This window comes from Bombina bombina, chromosome 1 (assembly GCF_027579735.1).
Source record: "Bombina bombina isolate aBomBom1 chromosome 1, aBomBom1.pri, whole genome shotgun sequence".
NCBI classification, from domain to species: domain Eukaryota; kingdom Metazoa; phylum Chordata; class Amphibia; order Anura; family Bombinatoridae; genus Bombina; species Bombina bombina.
The window spans coordinates 1,184,770,669-1,184,798,329 of record NC_069499.1 but is presented as its reverse complement, the minus strand read 5'-3'; the positions used below and the strand labels follow the sequence as shown (position 1 = coordinate 1,184,798,329).

At 40.9% G+C, this 27,661-nt stretch overlaps 1 protein-coding gene across 1 annotated transcript in view; it reads right to left on the bottom strand.

Moving 5' to 3' along the window:
- Window positions 1-27,661, bottom strand: part of PLCD3 (phospholipase C delta 3) — a 319,734-nt gene that overhangs the window by 47,656 nt on the left and 244,417 nt on the right. Inside the window, exons 11-13 of the mRNA XM_053699833.1 lie at window positions 26,088-26,204; window positions 25,794-25,960; window positions 25,415-25,547 (exon numbers count right to left, since the gene is read on the bottom strand). Coding sequence (XP_053555808.1) covers window positions 25,415-25,547; window positions 25,794-25,960; window positions 26,088-26,204 — 417 coding nt within the window. The remainder of the gene's footprint in view (window positions 1-25,414; window positions 25,548-25,793; window positions 25,961-26,087; window positions 26,205-27,661) is intronic.

The window sequence follows — 27,661 nt, the reverse complement described above, 5'->3', positions numbered from 1 at the left end:
AATATCCTAGGAATCCTAACCTTACTCCATGAGTAATTCTTGGATTCACACTAATGAAGATATTTGCGCCATATCTTATGGTAGATTTTCCTGGTTACAGGCTTTCGTGCCTGTATTAAGGTATCAATGACTGACTCGGAGAAGCCACGCCTTGATAAAATCAAGCGTTCAATCTCCAGGCAGTCAGTCTCAGAGAAATTAGATTTGGATGATTGAAAGGACCTTGTAGTAGAAGGTCTTGTCTCAGAGGCAGAGGCCAAGGTGGAAAGGATGACATGTCCACCAGGACTGCATACCAGGTCCTGCGTGGCCATGCAGGCGCGATCAAGATCACCGATGCTCTCTCCTGTTTGATTTTGGCAATCAGTCGAGGGAGCAGAGGAAACGGTGGAAACACATAAGCCAGGTTGAAGAACCACGGTGCTGCTAGAGCATCTATCAGCGTCGCTTCTGGGTCCCTGGACCTGGATCCGTAACAAGGAAGCTTGGCGTTCTGGCGAGACGCCATGAGATCCAATTCTGGTGTGCCCCAACGATGAACCAATTGAGCAAACACCTCCGGATGGAGTTCCCACTCCCCCGGATGAAAAGTCTGACGACTTAGAAAATCCGCCTCCCAGTTCTCTACACCTGGGATATGGATCGCTGATAGATGGCAAGAGTGAGTCTCTGCCCAGCGAATTATCTTGGAGACTTCTAACATCGCTAGGGAGCTCCTGGTCCCCCCTTGATGGTTGATGTAAGCCACAGTCGTGATGTTGTCCGACTGAAATCTGATGAACCTCAGGGTTGCTAACTGAGGCCAAGCTAGAAGAGCAATGAATATTGCTCTTAACTCCAGAATATTTATTGGGAGGAGTTTCTCCTCCTGAGTCCATGATCCCTGAGCCGTCAGGGAATTCCAGACTGCACCCCAACCTAGAAGGCTGGCATCTGTTGTTACAATTGTCCAATCTGGCCAGCGAAAGGTCATACCTTTGGACAGATGGACCCGAGATAGCCACCAGAGAAGAGAATCTCTGGTCTCTTGATCCAGATTTAGCAGAGGGGACAAATCTGTGTAATCCCCATTCCACTGACTGAGCATGCATAATTGCAGCGGTCTGAGATGTAGGCGCGCAAATGGCACTATGTCCATCGCCGCTACCATTAAGCCGATCACTTCCATGCACTGAGCCACCGAAGGGCGCGGAATGTAGTGAAGAACACGGCAGGAATTTAGAAGCTTTGATAACCTAGACTCCGTCAGGTAAATTTTCATTTCTACAGAATCTATCAGAGTTCCTAGGAAGGAAACCCTTGTAAGGGGTGATAGAGAACTCTTTCCCTCGTTCACTTTCCACCCATGCGACCTCAGAAATGCCAACACTATGTCCGTATGAGATTTGGCAATTTGGAAGTTTGACGCCTGTATCAGGATGTCGTCTAGATAAGGGGCCACTTGCTATGCCCCGTGGTCTTAGGACCGCCAGAAGAGACCCCAGAACCTTTGTAAAAATTCTTGGGGCTGTAGCTAACCCGAAGGGAAGAGCCACAAACTGGTAATGCCTGTCTAGAAAGGCAAACCTTAGGAACCGATGATGATCTTTGTGAATCGGTATGTGAAGGTAAGCATCCTTCAAATCCACTGTGGTCATGTACTGACCCTCCTGGATCATAGGTAGGATTGTCCGAATAGTTTCCATTTTGAACGATGGAACTCTGAGGAATTTGTTTAAGATCTTTAGATCCAAAATTGGTCTGAAGGTTCCCTCTTTTTTGGGAACCACAAACAGATTTGAATAAAATCCCTGTCCTTGTTCCATCTGTGGAACTGGATGGATCACTCCCATTATTAGGAGGTCTTGCACACAGCGTAAGAATGCCTCTTTCTTTATCTGGTTTACAGATAATCTCGAAAGGTGAAATCTCCCTTCTGGGGGGGAAGCTTTGAAGTCCAGAAGATATCCCTGAGATATGATCTCCAACGCCCAGGGATCCTGAACATCTCTTGCCCACGCCTGGGCAAAGAGAGAAAGTCTGCCCCCTACTAGATCCATTGCCGGATAGGGGGCCGTTCCTTCATGCTGTCTTAGAGGCAGCAGCAGGCTTTCTGGCCTGCTTGCCTTTGCTCCAGGCCTGGTTAGATTTCCAGGCCGGCTTGGATTGCGCAAAAGTTCCCTCTTGTTTTGTAGCAGAGGAAGTTGATGCTGCACCTGTCTTGAAGTTTAGAAAGGCACGAAAATTAGACTGTTTGGCCCTTGATTTGGCCCTGTCCTGAGGAAGGGTATGACCCTTACCTCCAGTAATGTCAGCAATAATTTCCTTCAAACCAGGCCCGAATAGGGTCTGCCCCTTGAAGGAAATGTTAAGTAATTTAGACTTTGAAGTCACGTCAGCTGACCAAGATTTAAGCCATAGCGCCCTACGCGCCTGGATGGCGAATCCAGAATTCTTAGCCGTTAGTTTAGTCAAATGAACAATGGCATCAGAAACAAAAGAATTAGCTAGCTTAAGTGTTCTAAGCTTGTCAAGTATTTCAGTCAATGGAGTAGCTGTCTGAAAGGCCTCTTCCAGAGACTCAAACCAGAACGCCGCAGCAGCAGTGACAGGAGCAATGCATGCAAGGGGCTGCAGGATAAAACCTTGTTAAATAAACATTTTCTTAAGGTAACCTTCTAATTTTTTATCCAGATTGAGGGTAAGAAGGCGCCAGACATAGGGTAATATTGTTACAATCTGCAAACACGCTCAAGTAACATATAGATGGAATACTTACAAACGCAGCGGCACCAAATTGTGCCTAGTGAGACAGACCGGGACCTCAAACCATTGAATAAACAAAGTTAATACAATATTACGTATAGAGAACAATAATCAATTATCAATAAGAAATACAAAGACATAAATAGGAGTGTATTTTGAGACAAAGACAATAAGTCTTTTTGGTCAATTAAATCATAGCCAGCTCTATTATGACACCAGTCAAGAACAATTACCCTATATAAATTAATGGTCAAATACATAAGTATTAATATGCAAATAATGAACAAATATGTCATTTTGGTCAAATGGTTTAGAATACATAATAATTGATTTTATTGACACATAATTTTATGACACTTAATAACTATATCATAAAACCATAAGACACAAATTCATAAACATCATTTGTTATTATGAAATGCTGTATAGCGTAATGTCAGAATGTGTGAATTTAACATACGATATTGACATAATGATTGAGACTAAGGTGAAATTTGGGCACATTTCTATTGAGATTACATTGGAATATACTGTAGATGTACCACATATAGAGAGCCCATTTAATAGTATATAGTTCATTTTAGAGGAAATAGAATAATAATAATTAACGAAATAATCAAAGAGAATTTGTCACGCAAGATAGTATAATGAACTGAATATAAGATATCAAAAAACAAAAAAGGAAATTACAAATTATAATAACATAAGTTCAAAATAAAATCCAAATATGTAGAGGACGTATATTAGCATTGCTATGATATAACGCAAAGTTAAGAATAATAGTATGATTTCCAATGTGGTCTGAAATAGACGTGCTCACTGAGAATAACATATCCGCCCTCCTTAAAGGTGTGTGAGGTTTTAGATGTTGTGATTGGTTAGAAGAGGTACATAAGCAGCGGGAATACCATACTGTGTATTAAAGCCTGATGAAACGACCCTGCATGGTCGAGAAACGCGTTGCTGATTTTAAACATTTTAAATAAATTGTTTTTAGTGTACCTCGTTTGGAGTGGGTCTTACTTTCACTCTAGCACTGTTACCAATCAATATCTTGAAACCGCAGTGTATGGGACACCTGGTTTGTCTACACTGTGATCCTATTGTTTGAATCGGACGTCTGCAAGGAAGGTGTGTGAGCCCAAAGAATCGGTGATTGGCTACAACATTCACGTGACTGCGGGAGTTTGGTGCACGCCATTGGTTGGTCTTCCGGGCGACGGTTGAGGTCCCGGTCTGTCTCACTAGGCACAATTTGGTGCCGCTGCGTTTGTAAGTATTCCATCTATATGTTACTTGAGCGTGTTTGCAGATTGTAACAATATTACCCTATGTCTGGCGCCTTCTTACCCTCAATCTAGATTCGCTCATCGTACCCCAAACAATTGGAAGAGCTGCCGTATTTTGGACTCGACTGGACTTTTTATCCGACATTACCTTCCGTGAGCGCACCTCTACAGGGAGTCCTAAAAAAACCCTGAAACCTTTGTAATTTTTTATCCATTGGATCTGAAAAAGCACAACTGTCCTCGACAGGGATAGTGGTACGCTTTGCTAAGGTAGAAACTGCTCCCTCCACCTTAGGGACCGTCTGCCATAAGTCCCATGTGGTGGCGTCTATTGGAAACATTTTTCTAAAAATAGGAGGGGGGGAAAACGGCACACCGGGTCTGTCCCACTCCTTAGTATTAATTTCTGTAAATCTTTTAGGTATTGGAAAAACGTCAGTACACACCGGCACCGCGTAGTATTTATCCAGTCTACACAATTTCTCTGGCACTGCAATTGTGTCACAGTCATTCAGAGCAGCTAAAACCTCTCCAAGCAACACCCGGAGGTTCTCAAGCTTAAATTTAAAAGTAGACATATCTGAATCAGGTTTCCCCGAGTCAGAGACGTCACCCACAGACTGAAGCTCTTCCTCAGCTTCTGCATATTGTGACGCAGTATCAGACATGGGCCTTAAAACATCTGCGCGCTCTGTATTGCGTCTAACCCCAGAGCTATCGCGCTTTCCTCTGAATTCAGGCAGTCTGGCTAATACCGCTGACAGGGTATTATCCATGATTGCCGCCATGTCCTGCAAAGTAATCGCTATGGGCGTCTTTGATGTACTTGGCGCCATTTTAGCGTGAGTCCCTTGAGCGGGAGTCAAAGGGTCCGACACGTGGGGAGAGTTAGTCGGCATAACTTCCCCCTCGTCAGAATCCTCTGGTGATAATTCTTTTAAAGATAACAGCTGATCTTTATTGTTTAAAGTGAAATCAATACATTTAGTACACATTCTCCTATGGGGTTCCACCATGGCTTTTAAACATAATGAACAAGGAGTTTCCTCTATGTCAGACATGTTTATACAGACTAGCAATGAGACTAGCAAGCTTGGAAAACACTTTAAATCAAGTTAACAAGCAATATAAAAAAAAAACGTTACTGTGCCTTTAAGAGAAACAAATTTTGCCAAAATTTGAAATAACAGTGAAAAAAGGCAGTTAAACTAACGAAATTTTTACAGTGTATGTAACAAGTTAGCAGAGCATTGCACCCACTTGCAAATGGATGATTAACCCCTTAATACAAAAAACAGATTAAAAAACGAAAAATATGTTTTTTTAACAGTCATAACAACTGCCACAGCTCCTACTTTTGAAGCCTTTTGAGCCCTTCAGAGATGTCCTATAGCATGCAGGGGACTGCTGAGGGAAGCATGTCACAGTTTGTAATTTTAACTGCACCAACTGTAACTTTTATACTATAACAGTGGAAAGCCACAGGAAACTGTTTCTAGGCAAAAATAAAGCCAGCCATGTGGAAAAAACTAGGCCCCAATAATTTTTATCACCAAAGCATATATAAAAACGATTAAACATGCCAGCAAACGTTTTATATTGCACATTAATCAGAGTATATACCTCTGATAGCAAGCCTGATACTAGTCGCTATTAAATCACTGTATTTAGGCTTTAACTTACATTAATCCGGTATCAGCAGCATTTTCTAGCAAATTCCATCCCTAGGAAAACTTAACTGCACATACCTTATTGCAGGATACCCTGCACGCCATTCTCCCTCTGAAGTTACCTCACTCCTCAGACATATGTGAGAACGGCAGTGGATCTTAGTTACTTCTGCTAAGATCATAGAAAAACGCAGGCAGATTCTTCTTCTAAATGCTGCCTGAGATAAAATAGTACACTCCGGTACCATTTAAAAACAATAAACTTTTGATTGAAGAAAAAACTAACTATATTTTACCACTTTCCTCTAACTACCTCCAGCTATGTTGAGAGCTTGCAAGAGAATGACTGGATATGGCAGTTAGGGGAGGAGCTATATAGCAGCTCTGCTGTGGGTGATCCTCTTGCAACTTCCTGTTGGGAAGGAGAGTATCCCACAAGTAATGGATGATCCGTGGACTGGATACACCTTACAAGAGAAAAGGGCTATCTTGCATTACCAATATATCTTTACATTATCAGATAATGTTACACTGATTTTTCAATAATTATTATTTATATCTATTTCAATCAGAGTTCAAGCTACTTTTAACAGTGTGTGTGTGTGTGTGCGTGTACAAGTTCAGGCGGACTTTTATTTATATACTTTCCTCAATAAAGTTAGTATGAATGCCCAATATTGAGAGATAATTATTTCTCGTTTTCAACTTTAATTTTGTGGACATACTTATTACTAGAGTCAGTCTTTCTCTTTTGCAAACCTACTTGCATTTTCTGTATATAAACTATTAGATTAGGTGTAATTGTTTTTATTTTTGAAAATTTACAGCTAGATTACGAGTTTGGCGTTATGAGTGAAAAAGCATCGTTATGGCCCATAACAATGCTTTTTCCCTAACGCCGCTATTACAAGTCTTGTCAGAATAGCTGTACCGCACACTTTTTTGGCCGTCACGCAATGTCAGTACCGCACTTTAAGAAAAGTCCTTTTTCAATGGGACTTCCATAGCGCCGGTATTACAAGTTTTGCTGTAAGGCCAAAAAGTGAGAGGTACAGCCTAAAATGACAAGATCCGTACCGCCATCTAAAGTCAGTAGTTATGAGTTTTATGCTACAAAGCTGTAACATAAAATTCATAACTAAACTGTCACAAAGTACACTAACACCCATAAACTACCTATTAACCCCTAAACCGAGGCCCTCCCGCATCGCAAACACTATAATAAAATTATTAACCCCTAATCTGCCGCTCCGGACATCGCCGCCACTGAAAAAATGTATTAACTCCTATTCCGTCGCTTCCCGACATCGTCGCCACCATAATAAACCTATTAACCCCTAAACCGCCGCCCTCCCGCATCGCAAACACTATTTATTAACCCCTAAACCGCCGCCCTCCCGCATTGCAAAAACTATTTATTAACCCCTAATCTGCCGTCCGCCCACACTGCCGCTATAATAAACCTATTAACCCCTAAACCTAACCCTAACGTAACCCTAACCCTAACACCCCCTAACTTAAATATAATTAAAATAAATCTAAATAAATTAAATACATACTTACCTATAAAATAAAACCTAAGCTAGCTACAATATAACTAATAGTTACATTGCATCTATAAGGTTTTATTTTTATTTCACAGGTAAGTTTGTAGCTAGGTAGACTAGTTAGTAAATAGTTATTAACTATTTACTAACTACCTAGCTAAAATAAATACAAACTTACCTGTAAAATAAAACCTAACCTGCCTTACACTTAAACCTAACATACAATAAAATAAAATAAATTAAATTAATACAATACATTTATCTAAATTCCCAAAAAATAAACACTAAGTTACACAAAATAAAAAACGTACGGCTAGATTACGAGTTTTGTCGGTAAAGACTTGCGTTGCTAACGAGCCTTTTTTTTCCAGCGCTCACTTTAAACAACGCTGGTATTACAAGTTTTCTGAATGGCTGCGTTAGCCTCAGAAAAGTGAGCGTTGAGCAAATTTAGCTCCACATCTCACTGTAATACCAGCGTTGCTTACGGTAGCGGTAAGCTGGCTAAACATGCACGTGCACGATTTTGCCCATAGGAAACAATGGGGCTGAGCTGGCTGAAAAAAAACCTAACACCTGCAAAAAAGCAGCGTCCAGCTTCTAACGCAGCCCCATTGTTTCCTATGGGGAAAGAAAAAATATGTCTACACCTAACACCCTAACATGAACCCCGAGAATAAAAACACCCCTAATCTTACACTTATTAACCCCTAATCCGCCGCCCCCGACATCGTCGCCACCTGCATTATACTATTAACCCCTAATCTGCCGCTCCGGACACCACCGCCACCTACATTATAGTTATAAACCCCTAATCTGCTGCCCCCAACATCGCCGACACCTACCTACACTTATTAACCCCTAATCTGCCGCCCCCAACGTCGCCGCAACCTAACTACACTTATTAACCCCTAATCTGCTGACCGGACATCACCGCCACTTTAATAAATGTATTAACCCCTAAACCGCCACACTCCCGCCTCGCAAACACTAGTTAATTTTTATTAACCCCTAATCTGCCTGCCCTAACATCGCCGACACCTACTTACATTTATTAACCCCTAATCTGCCACCACCAACGTTGCCGCTACTATAATAAAGTTATTAACCCCTAAGCCTAAGTCTAACCCTAACCCTAACACCCCCCTAATTTAAATACAATTTAAATACATCTAAATAAAATAATTACAATTAAATAAATTGCAGAAAAAGAAGAGCGCAACCTCATCCGGTAAAAAAGTTCATCTTTATTTTAAGTACATGGATAAAATTCCAGCAGCAGCAGGAAACATAGAACAGGGATGAAAAGGTCTGACTAGTTTTGGCTATTCAGCCGTAATCGTTTACCTACTAGGAGAAAACAGCTTCAGTTTGGAAGCAGATCATCTTGACACGAAGGATTCACTACGGAGCGGTTCAGCCAATGGGCTCGCAGCTCCACACACACCCCCAGGTTGGACGTCATGCCTAGGCGCCGGGACGCTTGAAACAGAGAAGCATCAGCGGTGATACATGCCAAGCGCAGGACCTCTATCAGCGAACTCCCGGTACAGCTTTTGAGCAGGTAATCGTCAGTGGCGTCACTAGGGTTGGTGTCACCCGGTGCGGTAAGTCATGGTGTCACCCCCCCCCCAGAAAGCAGACACACACAAAAACACAGGCAAACACACATACAAACATTCAGACACACACATAAACACTCGGAAACACACTCAGACACACACACACAAAAACACACACACAAAAACACTGAGACACACAAAAACTCAGACACACACATACAAAATATGTAAACTGCACTGCATTAATTAGGAAGCTCATGCATAGAGCTGATCCCTGGCACAGCAGAACATCAAATGAAAGATAAACAGAGCACTCTAAAATAAATCACTGAAGAAAAGGTTTCTGACTCTGTTCCAAGTCTGTCAGTGCACAGCCCTGGGCCGCATGTCACTGAGCAGTGAGCACAGATAGGCAGGCAGGTTTAGGCTAGCAGCGCAACTTTGCAAGCCCCACGGCACACCCACAATATTCATAGTGAAATTGGGCAGGGGAGGAGCAAAGTACAAACAAGCAAAAGCAGCCGGGAAAACTATTTGTTGAAATTGCAGCACTGGCTCAAGGGGCAAAAAAAATTGTGTGTCTAAAACTTCCCCAGTCCCACTAATGTTCACAAATGCCATCCTCTAATAAAATAATCTATGCATCTCAACATTGTATTTCTTTGAATTTCAATAAAATGTAAAAAAAAAAAAAATTTTTTTTTTTTTTTTTTGGTGTCACCCCCTGGAGGGTGTCACCTGGGTGCGGCCCGCCCCCCCCCGCACCCCCCTAGTGACGCCACTGGTAATCGTTCATAACCGGAGAGGATATCGGCAGAAGGGTGAGTTTGCTTCACTCTATTTCGCGATGGTGGATGCCTTTTTTTCCTCACTACTGGGGGTGGTTGTTGTGTAGAACTGCTGGGGCAATTACCGCTACAAGTAAATTGACCTTTGTGACCTATTGAAGACTCCACGGATTTGGTTTGGAACATTACACTTGTATAGAGACACACTAGTATCAATTTGGGAAATTTTCTCATTGTTATTTGAATTAAATAAATTATTCCTATTTAAAACGAAATACTTACCTGTAAAATAAACCATAAGATAGCTACAATATAACTAATAGTTACATTGTAGCTAGCTTAGGATTTATATTTATTTCACAGGCAAGTTTGTATTTATTTTAACTAGGTAGAATAGTTATTAAATAGTTATTAACTATTTAATAACTACGTAGTTAAAATAAGTACAAAATTACCTGTAAAATAAATCCTAACCTAAGTTACAATTACACCTAACACTACACTATCATTAAATTAATTACCTAAACTACCTACAATTAATTACAATTAAATTCAATAAACTAAATTACGAAAAGAAACAAACACTAAATTACGGGGGGAAAAACTAAATTACAGAAAATAAAAAAAATTACAAGAAGTTTAAACTAATTACACCTAATCTAAGCCCCCTAATAAAATAACCCCCCCAAAAAAAATAATAAAAAGCCCTACCCTATACTAAATTACAAATAGCCCTTAAAACGGCCTTTTGCGGGGCATTGCCCCAAAGTAATCAGCTCTTTTACCTGTAAAAAAAAAGAATACAATACCCCCCCAACATTACAACCCACCACCCACACACCCCTACTCTAAAACCCACCCAATACCCCCTTAAAAAAACCTAACACTACCCCATTGAAGATCACCCTACATTGAGCCGTCTTCACCCAGCCGGGCACCAGTGGTCATCCAATCCATCCAGAAGTCTTCATCCGATGGGCCAGAAGAGGACATCCAGACCGACAGAAGTCTTCATCCTATCCGGGCAGAAGAGGACATCCGGACCGGGAGAAGGCTTCATCCAAGCGGAATCTTCTATCTTCATCCATCCAACGAGGAACGGCTCCATCTTGAAGACCTCCGGCGCGGAACATCCTTCTAGGCCGACGATTAACGACAAATGACGGTTCCTTTAAATGACATCATCCAAGATGGCGTCCCTCAAATTCCGATTGGCTGATAGGATTCTATCAGCCAATCGGAATTAAGGTAGGAAAAATCTGATTGGTTGATGCTATCAGCCAATCAGATTGAAGTTCAATCCGATTGGCTGATTGGATCAGCCAATAGAATGCGAGGTCAATTCTATTGGCTGATACAATCAGCCAATCGGATTGAACTTCAATCCGATTGGCTAATAGCATCAACCAATCTGATTTTTCCTACCTTAATTCTGATTGGCTGATAGAATCCTATCAGCCAATCGGAATTCGAGGGATGCCATCTTGGATGATGTCATTTAAAGGAACCGTCATTCGTTGTTAGTCATCAGCCTAGAAGGATGTTCCGCGCCGGAGGTCTTCAAGATGGAGCCGTTCCTCGTCGGATTGATGAAGATAGAAGATTCCGCTTGGATGAAGCCTTCTCCCGGTCCGGATGTCCTCTTCTGCCCGGATAGGATGAAGACTTCTGCCGGTCTGGATGTCCTCTTCTGGCCCATCGGATGAAGACTTCTGGATGGATCGGATGACCACTGGTGCCCGGCTGGGTGAAGACGGCTCAAGGTAGGGTGATCTTCAATGGGGTAGTGTTAGTTTAAGGGGGTATTGGGTGGGTTTTAGAGTAGGGGTGTGTGGGTTGTGGGTTGTAATGTATTATTTTTTTTACAGGTAAAAGAGCTGATTACTTTGGGGCAATGCCCCGCAAAAGGCCCTTTTAAGGGCTATTTGTAAATTAGTATAGGGTAGGGCTTTTTATTATTTTTTTAATTTTTTTTAATTTTATTAGGGGGCTTAGATTAGGTGTAATTAGTTTAAACTTCTTGTAATTTTTTTTATTTTCTATATTTTTTTTTCTCTCGTAATTTAGTGTTTTTTTCCCCGTAATTTAGTTTATTGAAGTAGTAGTTTAGGTAATTAATTTAATGATAGTGTAGTGTTAGGTGTAATTGTAACTTAGGTCAGGATTTATATTACAGGTAATTTTGTACTTATTTTAAATAGGTAGTTATTAAATAGTTAATAACTATTTAATAACTATTGTACCTAGTTAAAATAAATACAAAGTTGCCAGTCAAATAAAAATAAATAATAAGATAGCTACAATGTAGCTATTAGTTATATTGTAGCTATCTTATGGTTTATTTTACAGGTATTTAGTTTTAAATAGGAATAATTTATTTAATTGTAGTTATTTTATTTAGATGTATTTAAATTATATTTAAATTAGGGGGGTGTTAGGGTTAGACTTAGGTTTAGGGGTTAATAACTTTATTATAGTAGCGGCGACGTTGGTGGTGGCAGATTAGGGGTTAATAATGTAAGTCGGTGTCGGCGATGTTAGGGCAGGAAGATTAGGGGTTAATACAAATTAACTAGTGTTTGCTAGGCGGGAGTGTGGCGGTTTAGGGGTTAATACATTTATTAAAGTAGCGGCGATGTCCGGTCGGCTGATTAGGGGTTAATAAGTGTAGTTAGGTGGCGGCGACGTTGGGGGGCGCAGATTAGGGGTTAATAACTATAATGTAGGTGTCGGCGATGTTAGGGGCAGCAGATTAGGGGTTCATAGGTATAATGTAGGTGGCGGCGATGTCCGGTCGGCAGATTAGGGGTTAAAAATATTTATTATAGTGTTTGCGATGTGGGGGGGGGCCTCGGTTTAGGGGTTAATATGTAGTTTATGGGTGTTAGTGTACTTGTTAGCACTTTAGTTAAGAGTTTTATGTTCCGGCGTTAGCCCATAAAACTCTTAACTACTGACTTTTAAATGCGGTAGAAGTCTTGCCAGGAGAGGTTCTACCGCTCATTTCTTCCAAGACTTGTAATACCGGCGTTAGGCAAATCCCATAGAAAAGATAGGATACGCAATTGACGTAAGAGGATTTGCGGTATGGAAAAGTTGCAGAAGAAAAGTGAGTGGTACACCTGTACCTGCCAAACTTGTAACACCAGCGGGCGTTAAAAAGCAGTGTTAGGACCCATTAACGCTGCTTTTTAAGGCTAACGCAAAACTCGTAATCTAGGCGAGTTTTAATAGCCCTATCAAAATAAAAAAGCCCCACCAAAATAAAAAAAAACCCTAGCCTACACTAAACTGCCAATGGCCCTTAAAAGGACCTTTTGCGGGGCATTGCCCCAAAGAAATCAGCTCTTTTACCTGTAACAAAAATACAAACACCCCCCAACAGTAAAACCCACCACCCATACAACCAACCCCCCCAAATAAAAATCTATCTAAATAAACCTAAGCTCCCCATTGCCCTGAAAAGGGCATTTGGATGGGCATTGCCATTAAAAGGGCATTTAGCTCTTTTACTGCCCAAACCCTAATCTAAATATAAAACCCACCCAATAAACCCTTAAAAAAAACTAACACTAACCCCCAACGATCCACTTACAGTTTTCAAAGACCGGACATCCATCCTCATCCAGGCGGCAGAAGTGTTCATCCAAGCAGGCAGAAGTCCTCCTCGAAGCCGGCAGAAGTCTTCATCCAAGCGGGCAGAAGTCTTCATTCAGATGGCATCTTCTATCTTCATCCATCCGGCATCTTCAATCTTCATCCATCCGAATTTATTTAGGTAATAATTGTAAGTTTTATTTAGATTTATTTTAATTATATTTAAGTTAGGGGGTCTTAGGGTTAGGGTTACGTTAGGGTTAGGTTTAGGGGTTAATAGGTTTATTATAGCGGCGGTGTTGGCGGTCAGCAGATTAGGGGTTAATAATCTTTAAATAGTGTTTGCGATGCAGGAGGGTGGCAGTTTAGGGTTAATAACTGTAATGTAAGTGGCGGCGATGTTAGGGGCAGCAGATTAGGGGCTAATAGTTTTATTTTTGTGGCGGCGATGTTAAGGGCGGCAGATTAGTGGTTAATAGTTTTATGTAGGTGGCGGCGATGCTAGGAGCAGCAAATTAGGGGTGTTTAGACGTGGGGTTTATGTTAGGGTGTTAGGTTTAAATGTAGCTTTTTCTTTCCCCATAGACATCAATGGAGCTGCGTTATGGAGCTTTTGTTTCCGCAATCGCAGGTGTTAGGCTTTTTTTTGTCGGCTCTCCCCACTTATGTCTATGGGGAAATCGTGCACGAGCACATCAAAACACTGCTTGTATTTGGGTGAGGTATGGAGCTCAATGCAACCATATTGCCCGCACAAGCCTGCTTTTTGCAAACCTGTAATAGCAGCGCTATGAAAGGTGAGCAGTGAAAATAACGTACAAGTATTTAGCGAGCAGCCATAACGCAAAGCTCGCAATCTGGCTTAGTTTGTTATTTTTAGTAATTTTGTATTTTTTGTCATTTTAGACTTATTTTTTTTTATTAGTGTTAAGTTTTTTTAAATGTGTAATTTAGTTTTTTTAATTGGTATTTATTTTAATTTTAGTATAATAGTTTAGTATAATAGTTACGTTAGGTTAATTGTTAGTTTAAATTTACAGGTAAGTTTTTATTTATTTTAAGATAGGGATATTGTAATTTTAATTTAAAGTTAGGGGGTGATAGGTTTAGAGGTTAATAGTTGAATTTATTAGTGGCGATGTGGGGGGCTGGCAGTTTAGGGGTTAATCGGTTTATTTAATAGTGACGATGTGGGGGGCTGGTGGTTTAGGGGTTAATAGGTTTAGTTATTGGCGGCCGTGATGGGGAGTGGCAGAATAGGGGTTAATAACTTTATTATAGTGGCGGGATATGGGCGGACGGCAGATTAGGGGTTAATAAGTATGTGGATTATACTGTGATTTAACCCTTACTGGCTGCAAACAGTTTACACAAACCAGTGATTTTACTGACACACACACAACAGCAATTTTTTCTTTCTGCTGCTATTAACCCCTAACCAATAGTGATTTTACCCTTACTGACTGCCAGTCATATCCAGCTGTGATTTTATCCAGTGACTGCGTTTAATGGAATATAACCTTGTCAGCACAAGAACTATAGCACTGCTACTACTCACCATGCTATAAAAAGCTATTTAATTCTGTTTGCTGCCTCCATAATTACCTCTCTTACATATACTGGAGCCTGAATTAAGTTAGAAATGATGGATATTTGGGTGGGGTTCTTATAGGTAGGGTATTCATTTGGGGTGGCAGAATCCTAAAGTGGGGCCCATGGGGGGATATTTTTCCGTAGGTGAGGATTATTGTGGGGGACTGGGAGAAGGTTCAGAGTTTTTTGCAGTGAGAGAGAATATGGTGGATGGAGACATTAATTGCAGTAGAGAATTTAAAAGTCGGGGGTTCTACTAGCATGGAGTGAAAGTTAATGCCAGAGTGAATATGTTTTTACTACCCTAAAATGCTTAATAATAACACCAATGCTGTTCTATTGCAAATATACGGCCAGATTACAAGTTTTGCATTATGAGCTGTGCGGTGCTAACGTGCAGTTTATTCTCACCGCTCACTTACCTGCAGCGCTGGTATTACAGGTTTTTACAAACCCGGCGTTAAGAGGCAAGAAGTGAGCGTAGAGCAAAATTGAGCTCCATACCGCACTTCAATACCAGCGCTGCTTAAGTCAGCGGTGAGCTGGTTGTACGTGCTCGTGCACGATTTCCCCATAGACATCAATGGGGAGAGCTGGCTGAGAAAAAGTCTAACACCTGCAAAAAGCAGCGTAAATCTCAGTAACGCAGCCCCATTGATTCCTATGGGGAAACTAAAGTTATGTTTACACCTAACACCCTAACATGAACCCCGAGTCTAAACACCCCTAATCTTACACTTATTAACCCCTAATCTGCCGCCCCCGACATCGCCGCCACCTACATTATATTTATTAACCCCTAATCTGCTGCCCCCAACATCGCCAACACCTACATTATATTTATTAACCCCTAATCTGCCGCCCCCAATGTCGCCACAACCTACCTACACTTATTAACCCCTAATCTGCCGCCCCCAACGTTGCAGCCACTATTCTAAATTTATTAACCCCTAAACCTAAGTCTAACCCTAACGCTAACACCCCCTAACTTAAATATATTTTAAATAAATCTAAATAAAAATAACTATCATTACCTAAATAATTCATATTTAAAACTAAATACTTACCTATAAAATAAATCCTAAGCTAGCTACAATATAACTAATAGTTACATTGTATCTAGCTTAGGTTTTATTTTTTTTTACAGGCAAGTTTGTATTTATTTTAACTAGGTAGAATAGTTATTAAATAGTTATTAACTATTCAATAACTACCTAGGTAAAATAAATACAAATTTACCTGTAAAATAAAACCTAGCCTAAGTTACACTAACACCTAACACTACACTACAATTAAATAAATTACCTATTTTAAATACAATTAAATTAAATTAGCTAAATCACAACCCCCCCCCCACTAAATTACAGAAAATAAAAAACAAATAACAAGATGTTTAAACTAATTACACCTAATCTAATAGCCCTATCAAAATAACCCCCCCCCCCAAATAAAAAAAAACCCTAGCCTAAACTATCAATAGCCCTTAAAGGGCCTTTTGCGGGGCATTGTCCCAAAGAAATCAGCTCTTTTGCCTGTAAAAAAAAATACAAACAACCCCCCAACAGTAAAACCCACCACCCACACAACCAACCCCCCAAATAAAAGCCTAATTAAAAAAACCTAAGCTCCCCATTGCCCTGAAAAGGGCATTTGAATGGGCATTGCCCTTAAAAGGGCATTTAGCTCTATTGCAGGTCCAAAGCCCTAACCTAAAAAATAAACCCACCCAATACACCCTTAAAAAAATCCTAACACTAACCCCCGAAGATTCACTTACCGAGAGAAGTCAATAGGATTGAGCTTGCATTCTATTGGCTGTCCCAATCAGCCAATGGAATGCAAGCTCAATCCTATTGGCTGATCCAATCAGCCAATAGGATTGAAGTTCAATCCTATTGGCTGATTGCATCAGCCAATAGGATTTTTTTCTACCTTAATTCCGATTGGCTGATAGAATTCTATCAGCCAATCGGAATCTAAGGGACGCCATCTTGGATGACGTCATTTAAAGGTACCTTCATTCATCGTTAGTCCGTCAGATGAAGAGGATGCTCCGCGTCGGATGTCTTAAAGATGGACCCGCTCCGCGCCGGAAGGATGAAGATAGAAGATGCCGTCTGGATGAAGACTTCTGCCCATCTGGAGGACCACTTCTGCCCGTCTGGAGGACCACTTCTGCCGGCTTAGTTGAGGACATATTGCCGCTTACATGAAGACTTCTCCCGGTAAGTGAATCTTTGGGGGTTAGTGTTAGGATTTTTTTAAGGGTGTATTGGGTGGGTTTATTTTTTAGGTTAGGGCTTTGGGCCTGCAATAGAGCTAAATGCCCTTTTAAGGGCAATGCCCATCCAAATGCCCTTTTCAGGGCAATGGGGAGCTTAGTTTTTTTAGTTAGGCTTTTATTTAGGGGGTTGGTTGTGTGGGTGGTGGGTTTTACTGTTGGGGGGGTTGTTTGTATTTTTTTTACAGGTAAAAGAGTTGATTACTTTGAGACAATACCCTGCAAAAGGCCCTTTTAAGGGCTATTGATAGTTTAGTTTAGGCTAGGGGTTTATTTTATTTTGGGGGGGCTTTTTTTATTTTATATTGATAGGGCTATAAGATTAGGTGTAATTAGTTTAAATATGTTGGAATTTTATTTTCTGTAATTTAGTGTTTGTTTGTTTTTGTGATTTAGCTAATTTAATATAATTTATTTAATTGTATTTAATTTAGGTAATTTATTTAATTGAAGTGTAGTGTTAGGTGTTAGTGTAACTTAGGTTATGTTTTATTTTACAGGTAAATTTGTATTTATTTTAGCTAGGTAGTTATTAAATAGTTAATAACTATTTAATAACTATTCTACCTAGTTAAAATGAATACAAACTTGCCTGTAAAATAAAAATAAACCCTAACCTAGTTACAATGTAACTATTAGTTATATTGTAGCTAGCTTAGGGTTTATTTTACAGGTAAGTATTTAGTTATAAATAGGAATTATTTAGGTAATAATAGTAATTTTTATTTAGATTTATTTAAATTATATTTAAGTTAGGGGGTGTTAGGGTTAGACTTAGGTTTAGGGGTTAATAAATTTAGAATAGTGGCTGCGATGTTGGGGGCAGTGTAGGTAGGTTGCGGCGACATTGGGGGCGGCAGATTAGGGGTTAATAAATATAATGTAGGTGTCGGCGATGTTGGGAGCAGCAGATTAGGGATTAATAAGTATAATGTAGGTTGCAACGATGTTAGGTGCGGCAGATTAGGGGTTAATAAGTATAATGTAGGTGGCAGCGATGTTAGGGGCGGCCGATTAGGGGTTAATAATATTTAACTAGTGTGTGCGAGGCAGGAGTGCGGCGGTTTAGGGGTAAATATGTTTATTCTAGTGGCGGCAATGTCCAGAGCGGCAGATTAGGGGTTAAAATGTTTATTATAGTGTTTGCGATGCGGGAGGGCCTCGGTTTAGGGGTTAATAGGTAGCTTATGGGTGTTAGTGTACTTTTTAGTACTTTAGTTATGAGTTTTATGCTACAGCGTTGTAGTGTAAAACTCATAACTACTGACTTTAGAATGAGTTAGGAATCTTGTCGGTATAGGCTGTACCACTCACTTTTTGGCCTCCCAGGACAAACTCGTAATACCAGCGCTATGGAAGTCCCATAGAAAAAAGGGTTTACGAACTTTACGTAAGTCGGTTTGCGGTAAGGCCAAAAAAGTGTGCGGTGCCCCTAAACCTGCAAGACTCGTAACAGGTCCTAACGCTGCTTTTTCACTACCACTGCTATTACGTTAGGACCTGTTAACGCTGCTTTTTCACCTTACTGCAAAACTCGTAATCTAGCCGATAGTTTTTTATCAGCACCAGGTGTAGGAATTCCATGTGTTCCCAGGAACCTTGGTGGCTCTGACTGATTCAGTAAATTAAGTAGCTGTGGAACTTACTGGTTAATGACTAACTAAAAATTTCTATAAGTAGGAAAAAATATTATCAGATTATCAGTGTTTAGCGCCAACATTTGAATTTAGGCATTTGTCTGAAATGTGTTTACTACTGTTTTAGCAAGTGCTCTTCTACGTAAAACACTGACCCACTTCTTATGTACATTTACTCAAAGATTACAAACTTACTACCTTTGAGATGTTCATACCGTTACACAAATGGGTATTGGGTTAGCTACTTATACTGTTAGTGTATCATATATGAGCTAACAACAGCCCATAGGGGCGCTATTAGTGTGAATCTATATGGCATATAAGGCTCAAATATCTATAGACTGAAACACAATACACATCAGCATATGCAGACTAAAAGAAAAAGTCTCTGGAATAAAACACAGTCCCAAAGTGGTTGAAGTCTTTACAGGACCAACCAAAAGACCAAATAATCTTTTATATGGCACAGTGGCTGCACAGCTCCTCACTCTCAAAGTAGTACAGTCCTAAAAAGGAAATGTATGCTTACCTGATAAATTTATTTCTTTTACGATATGACGAGTCCACGGATTTCATCCTTACTTATGGGATATCGCCTCCTGGTCAGCAGGAGGAGGCAAAGAGCTCCACAGCAGAGCTGCATAAATATCTCCTCCTTTCCCCCCCAACCCAGTCATTCGACCGAAGTTAGGAAGAGAAAGGAATAGCTAAGGAGCAGAGGCGACTGAAGTTTAACAAAAATAAAAACCTGTCTCAGAAAATGACAGGGTGGGCCGTGGACTTGTCATATCGTAAAATAAATAAATTTATCAGGTAAGCATAAATTTCCTTTTCTTTTACAAGATATGACGAGTCCACGGATTTCATCCTTACTTATGGGATACAATACCAAAGCTATAGGACAAGGATGAAAAGGAGGGACAAGACAAGAACCTAAACGGAAGGCACCACTGCTTGAAGAACCTTTCTCCCAAAAACAGCCTCGGACGAGGCCAAAGTATCAAATTTGGAAAATTTGGAAAAAGTGTGAAGAGACGACCAAGTTGCAGCCTTGCAAATCTGTTCAACAGAAGTATCATTTTTAAATGCCCATGAGAAAGCCACAGCCCTAGTAGAATGAGCCGTAATTCGTTCTGGAGGCTGCTGTCCAGCAGTCTCATATGCAACACGGATGATACTCTTCAGCCAAAAAGAAAGAGAGGTAGCCATAGCTTTCTGACCCCTACGTTTCCCAGCAAAAACAACAAATAATGAAGATGTTGGACGAAAATCCTTAGTCGCCTGCAAGTAGAACTTCAAGGCATGGACTATTTTATTATTATGTAACATACGCTCCTTCTTAGAAGGAAGGAAGGAACAACAATTTCCTGATTAATATTCTTGTTAGAAACAACCTTAGGAAGAAAACCAGGTTTGGTACGTAACACCACCTTATCAGAATGGAAAATAAGATAAGGAGAATCACATTGTAATGCCGAAAGCTCAGAAACTCTGCGAGCAGAAGAAATAGCAACGAAAATTAAAACTTTCCAAGATAATAACTTAATATCTATGGAATGCATGGGTTCAAATGGAACCCCTTGAAGAACATTAAGAACTAAATTCAAACTCCAAGGAGGAGCAATTGGTCTAAACACAGGTTTGTGTAGCAAAATAGACAAAGCAGAAATCTGTCCCTTTAAGGAACTTGCTGACAACCCTTTCTCCAATCCTTCTTGGAGAAAAGATAAAATCCTGGGAATCCTAACCCTACTCCATGAGTAGCCCTTGGATTCGCACCAATAAAGATATTTACACCATATCTTATGGTAAATTTTTCTAGTAACAGGCTTACGTGCCTGAATCAAAGTATCAATGACCGCATCAGAGAACCCCCGCTTAGATAAAATCAAGCGTTCAATCTCCAAGCAGTCAGCTGCAGAGAAATTAGATTCGGATGATGGAAGGGTCCCTGAATGAGAAGGTCCTGCCTCAATGGAAGCTTCCACGGCGGAAGAGAGGAAATGACCACCAGATCGGCATACCAAGTCCTGCAAGGCCACGCAGGAGCGATTAGAATCACCGAAGCCCTCTCCTGTTTGATCCGCACAATCACCCTGGGAAGGAGAGCAAACGGTGGAAACACATAAGTTAGGTTGAACGACCAAGGCACTGCCAAGGCATCTATCAGTTCGGCCTGAGGATCCCTGGACTTGGATCCATATCTTGGGAGCTTGGCATTCTGACGCAATGCCATCAGATCCAATTTCCGGTCTGCCCCACCTGAGAATCAGGGTGGCAAAGACCTCTGGATGGAGTTCCCATTCCCCCGGATGAAACGTCTCTCTGCTCAAAAAATCCGCCTCCCAGTTGTCCACTCCTGGGATGTAGATTGCTGACAGACAACAAGAGTGAGCATCCGCCCACCGAATTATCTTGGATACTTCTGTCATCGCTAAGGAACTCCTTGTTCCTCCCTGATGACTGATGTAAGCCACAGTCGTGATGTTGTCCAACTGAAAGCGGATGAATTGGGCGACAACCACCAAAGAAGAGAGTCTCTTGTCTCCTGATCCAGATCTATCTGAAGAGACAAATTTTCATAATCTCCATTCCACTGCCTGAGCATGCTTAGTTGTAGAGGTCTGATATGAAAACGAGCAAACGGAATGATGTCCATAGCCGCCACCATCAATCCAATTACCTCCATGCACTGAGCCACTGATGGCCGAGGATTGGACTGAAGGGATTGGCATGTATTCAGAATCTTTAACTTTCTGACTTCCGTCAAAAAGATTTTCATGGATACAGAGTCTATTAGAGTTCCCAGGAAAGGAACCCTTGTCTGTGGAATTAATTAACTCTTTTCTAGATTCACCTTCCACCCGTGAGTCCTTAGAAAGGATAGGACAATGTCGGTATGAGACTTTGTCAGCTGATAAGACGACGCCTGGATCAGAATATCGTCCAGATAAGGCGCCACTGCAATTCCCCCGTGGTCTGAGAACTGCCAGCAGAGACCCTAGAACCTTCGTGAAGATCCTGGGTGCCGTGGCCGACCCGAAAGGAAGGGCCACAAACTGAAAATGTTTGTCCAGAAAGGCAAACCTCAGGAACTGGTGATGATCTCTGTTGATAGGAATATGAAGATATGCATCCTTTAAGTCCACGGTAGTCATATATTGACCCTCCTGGATCAATGGAAGAATTGTCCGAATAGTCTCCATCTTGAAGGATGGGACTCTGAGAAACTTGTTTAGACTCTTGAGATATAAAATGGGTCGGAACGTTCCCTCTTTTTTGGGAACTACAAAAAGATTTGAGTAAAACCTCTGCCCCTGTTCCTGTATTGGAATGGGACAAATTACTCCCATAGTGGAGAGGTCTTTTACACAACGTAAGAATGCCTCTCTTTTTATCTGGTCTACAGACAATCGTGAAAGAAGAAACCTTCCCCTTGGGAAGGAATTTTTGAACTCCAGCTGATACCCTTGAGACACGATTTCCAGTGTCCAGGGATCCTGAACATCTCTTATCCAAGCCTGGACAAAGAGAGAAACTCTGCCCCCTACTAGATCCGGTCCCGGATTGGGGGCCACCCCTTCATGCTGTCTTGGGAGCAGCAGCGGGTTTCTTGGGTTGTTTCCCCTTGTTCCAAGCCTGGTTGGGTCTCCAGATGGCTTTGGTTTGAGGAAAGTTCCCTTCCTGTTTAGCGGCAGAGGAAGAGGGGAAGAGGAAGAGGGGACTCTTTGAAATTACGAAAGGAACGAAAATTACTCTGTCGTCCCCTATGCTTGGATGTTTTGTCTTGAGGGAGGAGATGACCCTTACCTCCCGTAATATCAGAAATGATTTCTTTCAAATCAGGTCCAAATAGGGTCTTTCCCTTGAAGGGAATAGCCAAAAGCTTTGATTTAGAGGACACATCCGCAGACCAAGATTTTAACCATAAGGCTCTGCGCGCTAAAATGGAAAATCCTGAATTCTTAGCCGCCAATTTGGCTATCTGAAAGGCGGCATCCTTAATAAAATAATTAGCCAGCTTAAGGGCCTTAATTCTATCCATTATTTCTTCTAAAGGAGTCTCAGTCTTAAGGGACTCTTCTAGGGTGTCAAACCAAAAGGCAGCTGCATTTGTGACTGTTACAATGCAGGCCATCGGTTGAAATAGAAACCCTTGATGAATATATAGCTTTTTAAGAAGACCCTTCAACTTTTTATCCATAGGGTCTTTGAAAGCACAACTGTCCTCAATAGGGATAGTCGTACGCTTAGCCAGGGTAGAGATAGCTCCCTCCACCTTAGGGACCGTCTGCCAAGAGTCCCGAATGGTGTCAGCTATAGGGTACATTTTCCTAAAAATAGGGGAAGGGGAGAACGGGATACCCGGTCTCTCCCATTCCCTTGTAATAATTTCTGAAATTCTCTTAGGAACCGGAAAAACATCGGAATAAGAAGGGACCTCTAAGTATTTGTCCATCTTACTCAATTTCTCTGGCGGTACCACAATAGAGTCACAGTCGTCCAGAGTCACCAAAACCTCTCATAGCAACAGGCAGATATGTTGAAGTTTAAATCTGAAAGACATGATGTCTGAATCTGTCTGGGGTAATGCACTTCCTGAGTCAGACAGTTCCCCCTCAGATGCGGTATACCCTGAATTTCATCAGTCTGAGGACATTCATCAGATGTATCTTTATTAAAGAAAATCTTCTCTTTACTCTGTAAAGCCCTTTCAATGCATGAGGGACAAAGTGTAACAGGGGGTTCCACAATGGCATCTAAACACATAGGGCATGTACTCTGTTCAAGGTCATCCATTTTGATAACCTAACAAATGTCAAGCTTGGTCAAAATCACTGATAATAATTGTGGTAACAATAAATACTCTGCGGAGTACTGTCTCTTTAAGGAACTGCTAGCAGAATTAAAATTCTAAATATCTGGCAGAGAGCAAAACTCACAATCTCTGTACTATAGCTTTAGAGAGAAAAAAACACTGTATGCGTCTAAATTTACTCAGTCACCTCGCCGCAGCTCTGCTGCGGCTCCTACCTGCCCCCACGTGACAATCTCCACTCCGCAGTACAACGCACCTAAAGTCGCTTGTAAAATAACACCACAAGCAGACTTAGGAGTCGTGATAGAATCAGCTTAACCGGAACTCAAGTGAAACTGCGCTACAAAGCGCGCAAAACCAAGCCCCGCCCTTCGTGGGCGTGATAAGAAACAACCTCTCCTTCAAGTCAGAGTCTAATTAAAGTTATGCTATAAACAAAACCGCCATGTATCAGAGCCCTAAATAAAAGATATCCCCTCTGGAACAGTCCCCAGCATCAGCCACCTCAAATAAAATAAACCCGTTATCAGAAAATACCCATACAGTATGTCCCAGCGCTTCTAGGCTAAACGATAATGCCAGAGTGTCTGGATAACACACTATGTTAGATTTCTTCTACATACCCCAGCTAATCTAAGCTTCTTACCATGCCAGAATGTCTAGGTATCACCACATGAGTTAAAGGGACGCCCTTTAATCTAGCCCCCATATAACATAACAAGCACAGTTATTCTGAGATATGCTGCAGCCTTCCAGAATAAAAACTGCACCTACCTTCATGCTGAGGAACAACATGTCAAATTCACAGTGTCAAGAGGTCCACTCTTCCTCCTGAGGTCCTGTGAAAGCAGAAGGGTCTTGGTTACAACCTCTAAGACCGTATACAGAATGCAGCGCAATCATGGGAGGCACAGTGGAGTAAAAACATCCACCAGTTCCCATAGTCTTTCCAGAAAGCTGCCCTGTAATAAAATAGAACACTTTGGCACAATTTACAAATAAAAAAATCTTGATTGAAGAATCTAAACTAACACCTCACTTTACCTCTTCCTATCATTAACACAGGCAAAGAGAATGACTGGGTTGGGGGGAAGGGAGGAGCTATTTATGCAGCTCTGCTGTGGAGCTCTTTGACTCCTCCTGCTGACCAGGAGGCGATATCCCATAAGTAAGGATGAAATCCGTGGACTCGTCATATCTTGTAAAAGAAATATAGATCAAACAGAGAGGCTCTTCATGTGTGTATCGGACAATCTATATCCCAGCTGTGTAGGCACACATATAATAGGGTAGAAAGCACCATGTTGTGCTTATGGAAACAGGCTGGTATCTTAAGGTGTAGCAGCTCACCACCTCCCCAAATCAGGAACAAATCGACAATCCTTACCAAATGGTCAGATGTATTATGCTGTATAAATCAGGCATACTAACACTACTGATTAAAATAAAGTAATAAATGTATTAAAAATCAATAGAAACAAAGTAGGGCATACACTACTTTGTTTTTATTGATTTTTAATGAATGTATTACTTTTATTATAATCAGTAGTGTTAGTGTGCCTGATTTATACAGCATAATATATCTGACAATTTGGTAAGGACTTTCTAGTTGTTCCTGATTTTGGGAGTTGGTGAGCTGCTACACCTTAAGATACCAGCCTGTTTCCATAAGCACAACAGGGTGCCTAAACAGCTGGGATATAAGATTGTCCGATACGAACATGAGGCGCCTCTCTGTTTGATCTATAATATACTGTTAGTGGTCTGGTAGTATCTTTTTTGGACCTTACCATACTGCATAGATATGAAAACACTACAAAGAGGTGTAGGGCTAGAATAAATAATGGTCTAGCAAAAAAAGATGGTGGTAGTTATGAAGCTCTCACCATTATTTAATATGTATTTTGTCTCTTGCTCTCTCCTTTTCCCCACTCCGTGGATTTCAACACGTACAAATGGATCAACTATGGAGTTTGGCTTCTCTTTATTTAGTTTAGGAAGTTGCTGGGCTGAAATGATCTGCAAATGCAAAAATAGCATTGATATGTACAGAATACCAATACTAGCTAGGATCAAAGTGACAATCACATACAAATGTTTCAGTTTTCAATCCCTCTTAGGACCAAAGTGAACTAATTACACACAGTGCTCAACATAAATAACAAGAGTAGCCAAACTCTACCAGGAGCATCATCATCATCATCATAATAATAATAAAACAACTTAGATAATGCTTTTCTCCTGGTTGGGCTCACATATTCTCACCCTGACAATCAAAATCTTCATATCACTGCTGAGAAACTCTGGGTTAAAATCACTGTCCTCTCTGCGCAGAAATTCAGGCTTCAAGACATATCCGCAGAGCCCATTATCCTGGAAGCGACCTCGATTAAGATCCATCTTGTATCCTGGGGTCTGGAAATTCAGAGCCACTGAGAAAACAAAGGAAAATCAGACTCACCATATCAGTAACATAAACCCTCACCATATTTAATAATATTTCTTTGAATAAGAGAACAAGAAAGTGGACAAGATTTCTAATAATATATGAGGTCTCACCAAGCTGGCAGCCTGCATTCCACATCTCCTGGGGGCTATAGTTGGATGAATTAGCTCGTAGTCCATCAGGGTATATACGACTCAGCTGACGGATGTTATAGCGCACCAATGTATTTCCTGCAATGGCGGTTAAAACATTCATTCAATAACACTCAAAGACATTAAATGCTTCCTTCTATTAATGCTTAGATACAGAATATAACCTCGCTAGCATTTAGAAATATTGAGCAATAAAAACATAGCTCTTTTATCATTTACATCTAAAGTAAAGTCATATTACATAGTGCTAAACAATGCAAGACAACAATGAACAAGACAAATACATAAATAAAAGTACTGGTACATGTGTTGAGCCCTGTTTAAAGTGTTTATAGTCTTGAAGATGCGTACCAGACAAGATATTCAGACTCCTTGAGCATGAGTCATGGATTCAGTATATTAGGGAAAGGTGTTAATTTCATTAGCCTTGACATTTCACTAACATTGAAGGATTTTAAGCGTATCACTACTATCTTTAGGCACAAAGAATACCAATGAATCTGCAGTGCAGTAATCTTCTAACAAACAGAAATCCACTGGATTTAGTGCTACTGTTTGAAAAACAAAATGTATACTTACCTTATAAATTATTTTCTTTCCTGGCATGGAGAGTCCACAAATCCATTCAATTACAAATGGGAATTCAATTCCTGGCCACCAGTAGGAGGCAAAGAACACCCCAGCAAAGCTTTAAGTATTTCTCCTACTTCCCATAATCCCCAGTCATTCACCCGAGGAAATATGGAAAGGGAAGGAGGAACACCAGGGGTATAAAGTTGCCTGAAGTTTAGAAAACAAAAACATAATAAGCCGTCCGAAATGTAGACAAGGGCGGTTCGTGGAGACTCCATGCCAGAAAAGAAAAGAATTTATCAGGTAAGCATAAATTTTGTTTTCTTTCCAATGGCATGGAGAGTCCACAAATCCATTCAATTACTAATGGGAACCAATACCCAAGCCAGAGAGGACACAGAATGGAAAGGAAGGGAGAAAAATAAGGCAGGCGAACCTAAACTGAGGGCACCACAGCTTGAAGAACCTTTCTCCCAAAAGAAGCCTCAACAGAGGCAAAAACATGAAATTTGTAAAATTTTGAAAAGGTATGTAACGAGGACCAAGTGGCTGCCTTGCAAAAGCCTCATTCTTAAATGCCCAGGAAGGAGAAATTGCACGAGTTGAATGAGCTGTAATCCTCTCAGGAGGAAGTTGTCCAGCTGTCTCATAAGACAGCCGAATGTCACTCCTCAACCAAAAGAAAGAGTAGTTGACGTGGCCTTTTGGCCCTTACGTTTGCCAGCAAACACCACAAAAAGGGTTGAAAATTGACGAAAATCCTTAGTAGCTTAGAGATAAAATTTTAAAACACAAACCACATCTAGGTTGTTTAACAGACGTTCCTTCTGAGAAGAAGGATTTGGACAAAAGGAAGGTACGACAATTTCCTGATTGATATTATGGTCTGAAACTACCTTAGGAAGAAATCCCAATTTGGTACGTAGGACCGCCTTATCCGTATGGAAAATAAGATAAGGGGG